Source organism: Telopea speciosissima, chromosome 2 (assembly GCF_018873765.1).
Source record: "Telopea speciosissima isolate NSW1024214 ecotype Mountain lineage chromosome 2, Tspe_v1, whole genome shotgun sequence".
Classification (NCBI taxonomy): Eukaryota; Viridiplantae; Streptophyta; class Magnoliopsida; order Proteales; family Proteaceae; genus Telopea; species Telopea speciosissima.
This window is the reverse complement of record NC_057917.1, coordinates 20456944-20466633: the sequence shown is the minus strand read 5'-3', so window position 1 is coordinate 20466633 and position 9690 is coordinate 20456944. Positions and strand designations below refer to the sequence as shown.

At 36.7% G+C, this 9690-nt stretch overlaps 1 protein-coding gene across 2 annotated transcripts; it reads left to right on the top strand.

Moving 5' to 3' along the window:
- The first annotated feature begins 373 nt into the window (after nucleotides 1-373).
- LOC122649627 (growth-regulating factor 3-like) lies at nucleotides 374-9441 on the top strand. Of its 2 annotated transcripts, XM_043842857.1 has the most exons (6): nucleotides 374-383; nucleotides 1694-1700; nucleotides 7370-7649; nucleotides 7870-8043; nucleotides 8499-8817; nucleotides 8915-9441. In XM_043842857.1, exons 3-6 carry the CDS (start codon nucleotides 7451-7453, stop codon nucleotides 9414-9416), a joined length of 1194 nt encoding a protein of 397 aa, XP_043698792.1. In that variant the 5' UTR covers nucleotides 374-383; nucleotides 1694-1700; nucleotides 7370-7450; the 3' UTR covers nucleotides 9417-9441. The 2 variants fall into 2 exon arrangements, with proteins under 2 accessions (XP_043698792.1, XP_043698793.1); XM_043842858.1 differs by lacking the exons at nucleotides 374-383; nucleotides 1694-1700 and having other exon boundaries at nucleotides 7572-7654; nucleotides 7865-8043.
- Nucleotides 9442-9690: the final 249 nt, after the last annotated feature.

Genomic DNA, 9690 nt, shown 5'->3' with positions numbered 1-9690 from the left:
AGTATCCAGAAGCTTCTTCACAGCCGTTACTCTACCCAAAGAATGAGTAGCGAAATTCATTCTACATATCCGACAAGAGAGAGGCAAGCCAATCATTCATCTCCACCTGAGCCAGAGGGACATCCCATATCTTACATTTCTCATGTCTTTCATCACTTTACTGGTTTTGCATACTGGTATACATTCTACTTTTTGCTTTCATTTTGTCATAATGTAGACTCATAAATTATTCCATTTAGTGTACATAGAATTTAGAATAACAAATTTTCTCTTCTTTTAAATAGTTGAGGCATCATGATCTAGCCATGCTTGTTGAAATAGGGCATATTACTATGGGAAAACATTCAGAATCAAGCATCTAGTAGAAAGACCGGTTTCATCGGGTGAGGTAGGGTGCTAATACCTTTCCATTCTCGTAACCTGGCCACTTACCCAGAATCTCTGACCAGACCATATGGAATCACGTAGCCCTTTCTAGTCCTGAGAGATTAGGCTACTAGTTGTTGGGTCCTAGGCCCAAACCCTAGATGGCGACTTTTATTTCTTTAAGTGTTTGAAGCACGACCCCATCCCCTTTATTCCAAATAATGAATACATAAACAACAAATGAATCTAGTATCAACCAAAAAAGGGTTGCAAAAAGACCATCCCCACCTTGGGAGCAAAGGGATCTTTCTTTCTTTTCCTCTGAGGGGGTCTAATCGCGGTACCCACACATATAAGGTGGATAGACCTTATAAATTAGTGAATCACAAACCTTTAGATAGTATGACGGTAATACTTCATCCAACTTATGAGACTTCTCTACGAGGAAATAAGACCTACAAAAGGTACTATTGCCAGTTATGTATTAGAATTGATCCATACAGATGCGGGTCATTCAATAAATATTCTAGCCCGACTACGTCATGGATGTATGGTCTTCTACACGGATGAGTACTCTGATACAAGATATAGTTACTTAATGGATAAAAAATGGAAATACTTGAATAGTTCAAGGAATTCCATTTAAGGGTTCAGAACCAACTAAGTAATATTTTTTTTGTTTTGTTTTGTTTGTGTTTTTTTTTGTTAATCCCGAACATTACCTGGGACCTGGAATGGCCCCTAAGATTTTATTAACACATAAAAAAAAAAAAAAATACAAGGGGAGGACATAACCCACCTTACCCCAACCCAACAGCTCACAAGCTCACTCCAAAGAAAAAAAACAAAGCCCAGACCAAACAAATTACAATCTGAAAACTAGAAGACCAGCTTTATCCACACGCAAAATTTTCCTAATATGTAGGGGGAGGTTTTCCCCCACTGAGAAACTAGAATTAGCCAAATTAAGTCAACTTATCCAATGTTTCTCATTGTTTCAAGGAGAAAGCATTTGTAGGGTGTTCTTTCTTAGACAACCTAAGACAGTAAGAGAACTCATTTCTTTTATGTGTACCCTAGGAACATCATGGAGTATGTTTAAAGGAATCGGATCATGTTAAACATGACTTGAATAGTGCTTAATTTATGTAAGATACCTTAGTTATTTTGGGTTTGTGAAATAGAAATGTGTATTCTCAACATGATTCTAACTAAGTCTATCATAGAGGTGCTTTTATATTATGGAGTGGATGAAAGTCAAATGTATGTTTTCTTAACTTCGGGAACTGCATAGTTTTCATGCAAAAGCATTTGAAAGATAAGCTAGGATCTAGGTCGGAAAGATGCTACTCCTTGGATGCCTAAGTGGCACAATAGGATTTATAATCATGTAGAGTAGTATGATATGTGACATTCATTAAAGAGGATTTATCACTTCGTGATGGATCAAATGTTCATAGAAGTGTTGTCATATGGCCAACTTTTAATTGGAAGCTAACCTTAATTTTGTATCTCACTATATTTTGTAGCATCCTCTTGAGCCTCAACATATATAGTGGGAGGTTCATTGGACCAACTATGCATTATTCCCTTTTTATGAAGAAGGAAGAATTTTTAGAAAAGTTCTATAGTGCATTTGATTCTTCGATCTCAAATGACATTAATTGTGAGGTTTTTAAAGAGGCAGATAAAAACTTGATTATAAGATTATCACTCTGGAATGGACTCTATGTACTCCAACCATGTCTGAACTTTTGTTGATTCACTACAAGGTGTAATGCTCATTAGATGTATATGGATCTATAAGAGGAAGAAAGATGTGGCTGAGACAATAGGGAAATCCAAAGCAAGACTTGTTGCAAAATGGTCATTTCCTATAGGAAGAGTAATAAAACCTTTACTCCAGTATTGATGATGAGATTCCTTAGGGTTTCATTATCAATGGTTGCACATTGTGATACTCATAGATCTTCCAATATATCATTGATTTTACTTTCTAGTGTTAATATCTTGAGAAGATATTAACATGTTGTAGCCAAAGGGATTTTCGCTTCTCTTAAAGAAGAAAAGTAAGGTATGCAAGTTATTGAGATCTTTGGTGTTCTCAAGCGAGCTTCTAGGTATTGGAACATTCGATTTGATCAAACAATCAATTTTTTTTGGCTATGATCAGTGCATGGATGGACCATGTATTGATGGGAGTGCAGTATACTTTCTTGTCATATATGGTCTTATGTATTAGATCTTGATATAGTTAGTTACTTACATTTAATTTTGTGAGAAGTCACAAAATAAGATGTTAGGTTTATCTTAATTCTATAAATAAAATCTGGTCGTGCTAGTGAAAAGAATTATATTCATCTTTTAGGTAGGACATGTTTCTTACAGTCTAAATTCCCTCTAAGGATATAGAGGCTATAGAAAGATTTTTCATAATCTACGGCTAAGAAAGTCTTTCTGACCAAATATTTGTTATGGAATGAAATTATATTTGTATCCCGGATATATGAATGTTTGATTATTGTTGGAGTTATTCTCAAGTAGTTGAGAAGTCCCAATTTACTCGTAGACTGATGAAACTGATAGAAGTTCCACGTTAGTTATGGATTTTCATTTAAGGTGATGGTGACAATGTTTGGAAGCATTCCAAACAAAGATCTAATTGCTGATAAGTAGTTGGAATGTTCAATTAAGAAGCATTCTTGACTAAACATGAAATAGTTCTTATGCGAGTGTAACAAACCTATTGTCCAGTTATGTGGCAATAAAATATTTTTATGTATGCCTAGAAATATAATATTCATATTGTTAGATGATTAATCTAATGAGTTTGTAAGATCAATTCAAGGAATAATCACTCAAATCACTTGACAAAGATATTTTTATCAGATGAAAACATGTTGAACACATATGATATATGTAGTAATAGCTTTGACGTATATGTGGGAGATTGTTGGAAATGTGTCCATCAAATACATTTTACATATTTTTAATTCATATTAGTTAGTATGATAGCATGGAGAAAACTTTCTGACATGATATCATGATCTACTTCTTGATCATAGAGAAAAATTTTAATAGAGATTGGACGATAAGATGAGCTCGTTGCAATTATAAATTATTTGCCAATACGTTTAAATTTTAATATTATTTTATAATTATTTTGAAAAGTGTTTTTCAAATGTTTTTGTGTTCAATCTACAATCAAGATTTTCTGTATTGACTGTTTAGATGGATTAGGGTTTTGATGATGTCATTTTTATACATGGTTTTATCTATTATATCCAAGAGAGTTTGCTCCATTATGTAAATAGTTCTATATAATGTAACGAGTGTGACTCGTTTGTAAACATTTTATTTCTTAAAGTGAATCAAACTTTGAATTCACTTTAGTATCCATGGTAAGATCACCTAATAGGATCACATCACTTGGCATCTTTACTTTATTTTTTTATAGATCAGAAATATATTAAATTAATGTAAAGCGAAGGAAGAAGGGGGTCTTGGAATTAGAAAACTAAGAGAAGTTAATAAAGCTCTTCTTTGTAAGTTTTGTTGAAAAATTAAAACTGAAGATACTCTAATGAGTAAAGTTTTCCAAGCTAGGTTCATCAACAAGTATGATACTCTTAAAAGGTATTACAAATCATCTTCTATATGGCTGCAAATTCGGAAAGTATGGAGCTAAACATCCCAACATGAGAGGTGGATTATGGGGAATGGGAAAAACATTAACTTTTGGAATGATAGGTAGCTGTCTTCTTCAGCTATTGTTGAACTATCTGGGCTGGATTCTTCATTTTTAGCAAATTTTTAAAAGCAAAGTTTCAGACTTCATTCTTGATGGTCAGTGGTGCTTTCCTACAATCAATTCGACTTTCCTTACAGGTACTTTCAATGAGATTTCAAAAAACTCTATTCTAAGGCATGATATGGAGGATTATTGTGTTTGGGATCTTTCTTCTTTAGGCTTCTTTACAGTCTCATCAGCTTGTAACAATCCAAGGAAATTTAGCCCAAAGGTGTCTTGGTCTTCCATTGTTTGGAATAATTATCTCCATCCAAGACACTCTGCCTTTGGTTGGAGATTTATAAACCTCAAGCTGCCTACTGATGATTCCATTACAATCAAAGGAATCCCTTTGGTCTCCCATTGTGAGCTTTGTAATCAATCATCTATTCCCAGAGTGTTTCTTTTCAAAGTCGTGATGGAGCAAGTTCCTGATTTTTTTGGGATTAATTGGCAGCCTCATAACTCCATTGGAGATCTTCTTGTATGGTGGAAATCTAGGGCCAATTCAATTAATTTAAAAGAGCCTTGGCTGGCGGGGTTCATTCTAATCCCATTATTCATTTGATTAGAAAGAAATACTCGATGATTTGAAGAAAGAAAATATTCAGCAACTCAAATTGTTAGATCGATTGTTAAATCAATCTCTGAGCTTAGTTCTTCAATGAAGATTTCGGTCAGATCCTCTACTGACTTAATTTGTTCAAGAAGCCTTAGCCTATCTATGTGTCTTCACTTACCACAACGTATCTTGGAACTCCACTGGTGCAAGCCGAATTCTAATTGGATTAAATTCAATATAGACGGTTGTTCTTTAGGCAATCTGGAGGAGTACTCAGAAATAAATTGAGACAGGTTATAGCAGCTTTCAATGAGTTCATGGGAAGCTCTACAAACTTCAAAGCAGAATTTTTAGGTGTTATGAAAGACATAATCAAAGCAAATGAATTAAATATTGATAGATTATGAAATGAATATGATTTTGCTTTGGTTGTCTCCTTTCAAATAGGTTCACTACCATGGTTTGTTCAACTGGATTGGCATTTCATTCAACCATACCTAAAAACCATTACTTGGAAGATCACTCACTGCTATAGAGAAGTCAACATAGCAGCTGAGTTTCTAGCAAAAGCGGCAGCAAAGCATTTGACTTCGTCATTAAATATAGTTTTTCCTACACACAAAAAAGAAGAATTTTTCTCAATGCTACAAATAGACCAAGATTTCAATTTTGTTAGTTTTTAGTTGGATTTAAGAAGAGTATGCCGATGGCAGTGCTGAAGGTGGACTCTTCTAAATCTTTTGTTCTTGTAATCAGGTAGGGTATGGCCTCTTTTTCTCCTTGTAATTATTTTTCTTTTTAATACAAATTGAACTTTAACGAAAAAAAAAATAATGAAGTAAAAAAGAGATACAAAAAGATGCAGGGACCAAACCAGCTTAAAACTAAAAAAAAAATAAAAATACAAGAACTTGAATTACTGGACCAACCTTCGGCATTGCCACCAGGAGAAAGCCAGCCCAACCCACAAGAGCAAAGGAAAAATCAAGAAAAAAAAATTGGTATCTAGGTAAGCCCCTGATATCACTTAAATCCTCTTCCCTTATGAAGGAGGGGAGATCATGCACAAGAGAAGAACTCCAACATTAGTTGCCTCTTTAAAGAAAGTCCATAATTGGGTTAGATTCCCTAAAACTGTGGAAAATTTTTGAAGAAATTGAAGACAGATAAACATGGAAAGAAGAACATTGTTGCCAGATAAACCAAGGGAGTCGATCCGCCTACGTCAAGACCACAATGGCAGTTGATTCATACTTAATCCATACATTTTTGGATGTCCATATTTTTTTGCAAGATTCATTCCACTAATTAAGACAAAAAATTCAGCCTCAAAGTTGGTTATAATACCAACAAATTCCTAACAAGAGCTGAGAATATCGACATCACTTGGCATCTTTACTCTAACAAGGATTAGAGTTTTTTGCATTTGTTATATATTTGTTTTATGAGAATGGAAGAGGCTGCTTCAATAGATTTCATGGGAGAGTGAGTGCCAAAATCTCTCTCTGTCTCTGTGATAATCTTTCTCAGTCTTAGAGTGTGTTCTAAGATTTGAGAAAACTTAATGTGAAGAGATCAAGACAATGTTGCAATTCCTTGATCGTGTGACAAGTTTGGTGTTCCAAGTGTTATATGCCTTCACAGGACATGCGCTTGTGGATTTCATAACATTAAACCCTACTTTGATCAGATCATTTTAAATGCTCCAATACGCATGGGTATCTTCTTTTTATCCGGCACCTTCCCTTGCCATCACATTTGTGTCAATCAAATATAGCACATATACTTTTAACAGTTTAACCACCACCATTCACTGATTAGAGAATCAAAATCCCCCCCCCCCCCCCAGTTCTCTCCTTCACCGTCCAAATTCTTCACACTCTTGTGATAAGAATGATGCAAAAACTCTTGTGTTCAAAATCGTGTCTGAGGATTCCAACTTTCTAAAAGAGAGAATCCCAGATCAAGAACTTCCCTCTCATTTTCCTTGTGCTGTAGTGTATATTTGATCAAATTGAGAATTTGTGATGTCCCCATCCATGAAATGGTTTCCCTGTAATTTTATTTTTTTTGGGTAGAAGTTTCCCTGTAATTCAAACATACAAATAAAACTGCACCCAATATATTGTGCTTACTTGCCAAATATCAGAGTCAGATGGAAAAACCAATTAGCACTTAGCAGCTCACCCTCTACTGCAAAAGCTATGTAGTGCTGCTGCACATTGCCTCCTAGCCATTATTTAGTTAAATCTCTCTCTCTCTCTCTCTCTCTCTCTCTCTCTCTCTCTCTCTCTCTGTACTCTGTACCTTCTTAACTATCTGTTGTTGGTTTACATATTTCTTTTTTTCATTATTTTCGAAACAAAGGTAGTAAGAGAAAGCTGCAAGCTCGCTCTTGTGTTTAAAGCAATATTTAAGTCTTCTCTCGTCTCTTCTGTCTTGTCTGTCTGTCTTTTTTTTCTCGGGTGGGCCAAAGGCTACTCTACTGGCTATAAACAGACTTAACAGTCTTTCTTATCAGGCTATTAGGCGTAGGCTCTCTGTGTCTCTCTCTCACTCACTCAAAAATTTATAAAGGGATTACTGGGCAAGTTAAGGAAAACCTTTGCAAAAACATTTTTTCAAACATCTAAGGGCTACTATCATCTGAGCTTAGAAGTCTTTAGAAAGAGTATTATTCGAGTGACAACAAATAACCCAGTTCTCTTTCACTTCTCTCTCTGTCTCTCTCCATGGACTACCACCTGAAGCAATGGAAACCCCAGCATCAGTCAGATCAGCCTCCTTCTGTAAAGACATCGAAACTCTTTGAAACCCATCATCAAGAACCATCTGGGTCTGTTCTTCCGTTGTTTGTACCTGAGACCAACAACAGCAGGATCAGCAACTTGTCAGTTTTTCCTGATTCAGCTACAACAGCCAGAGTTCCAAGTAAGATATTTATTTTACCTTTGGTGCTCTACTTATTATTCTTCTCCTCTTTCTTTAACTTCTCTCCGGTGCAAAAAAAGTGTAATCCCACAGAAATAGAAAAAAGCTAAATGGGATGTTACTTGTTTCTTTCTTCTGGTCTCTCTTTTCTTCTGATGGTTTCTCTTTATTTCCTTTCTTTATCTTTGGTTTATTTCCTTTCTTTATCTTCGGTTTACAGGAATGGGGAGTTTTTTCAACTTGGATCAGTGGCGTGAGCTTGAACTTCAAGCTTTGATCTTCAAGTATATGCTTGCCGGTGCTGCTGTTCCTCCTGAACTTCTTTATCCCATCAAGAAAAGCCTTCTCGGTAGTTCTGCTTGTTATACTCATCAACCTTATCATCAACCAGCTAGTAAGTTCAAGTTTTGCGTTTTCTTTTTTTTTATTTCTTCCTCTGTTCTGTAACTTCCTTGATATCTGATGGTGATGGTATTGTCTAATATACGATCTTTTTTTTTCTTTCTCTCCGTAGTCAAATGGATGAGAAGATACTTCTACATGTTGCTTTCTAATGTTGTGGTTTTTGGATTTGAGCTCTAAAGCTACAGAAAAATTGACTTTCCAACCGTTTGCCCCCTCTTTTCTATGTTTCCTGTGAGCTCCTATACATGCTTTCCGTAATACTATTTGTGGCTTTGAGTGGTTGATTGTCTGCTTTGATTTGGGCTCTTATGAACTGTCCCCTCTTTCTAGTTTGACAATATTATGGAGGGTTTGATGATGGCTTTCGCATGTTTGGATTTTTTTAATTGGTTTTCTTTGATTCGTTTGATGATGCGAACATGGGAAGTGTTTGTTCTATTACAGTGATGCAATCTGGATACTGGGGGAGAAGTGCGGTAGACCCAGAGCCCGGAAGATGCAGGAGAACAGATGGGAAGAAGTGGAGGTGCTCGAGGGATGTGGTGGCTGGCCACAAGTACTGCGAGCGCCACCTGAACAGAGGCCGAAACCGTTCAAGAAAGCCTGTGGAAATCCCCACTCCCACCACTACAGGTATTGCTGGTAGTGGCCTGAATCCCACCCATATTGGGTCGTCCTCCTTAGCAGCGGTGGCTGCTAATGGATCCCCTTTTGCCCGTTGTAGCTCATCACCTTCCATTGATCTTCTTCATCTCAATCACAGGTATATAGCTTTGAGTCTTCCATGGATGGAAAACTGGAAAGGGTTAACTAGGTATTCAATTTCTAATGGCGTTTGATTGTTTGTTTGTTTGTTGTAGATCCTTCGATGGTAAAGCCGGAAATGGTAGAGAGCTTGGGCTTGAGAGCAGTGGTGGTTCAGGGGGAGAGGGAAGACCAGTGGGTCGAGGGGTACTCCGTCACTTCATAGATGACTGGCCAAGAGTGCATCATCACCATCATCATCATGGAGAACCCAATACAACCACTTGCTTATCCATATCTGTTTCTGGGAATGAGAATTCTTCACCTTTATCTGATTTCTCTTTGAAGCTATCGACAGGGAATGGAGATGATGATGAGGCAGAAGCAGGTTCTCATGTTGGATTTGCAGGAGAACGGCAACAACAACATCAACAGCAATTAATGAATAATTACAACAATTGGTCATCAATGGGATGGGGGAGTCACCCCGTGGCTTCAATGGGTGGTGGTCCGCTTGCTGAGGCGCTTCGATCATCGACTTCCAATTCTTCCCCTACTAGTGTTCTGCTTGAGCTGCCTCGTGGTGCTGCTTCCGAGGCCAGTAGCGTTAGTACCTGAAATTTCAAGACTCTCAAGACAGATTAGTTTAAAGAACAGAAGTTTTCCTTTATAACTCCTATATTACAAATTTGTTTTATTGCTAAACACTCCAGAGCATTCGAATGACTGTTTTCGTTTCCTCTTTGCACTCTAATCTTAAATCAACTATAAAAGTTGTTCAGTTTCAGAATAGCTGAATAGAACACCACACCCAACGCATATCACCTCAAATTAACATCATATCGGTGGGTGGAGAGATGGAGTGGGTGGTGGTTTCTTCTAGTTGAGTGTG

Bases quoted from the DNA above. Each gene is read 5' to 3' on its own strand.
- LOC122649627 (XM_043842857.1), top strand. From the start codon at position 7,451: ATGGACTACCACCTGAAGCAATGGAAACCCCAGCATCAGTCAGATCAG. The intron at 7,650-7,869 runs GTAAGATATTTA...TTCGGTTTACAG, and splicing joins TACAACAGCCAGAGTTCCAA to GAATGGGGAGTTTTTTCAAC. The intron at 8,044-8,498 runs GTAAGTTCAAGT...GTTCTATTACAG, and splicing joins ACCTTATCATCAACCAGCTA to TGATGCAATCTGGATACTGG.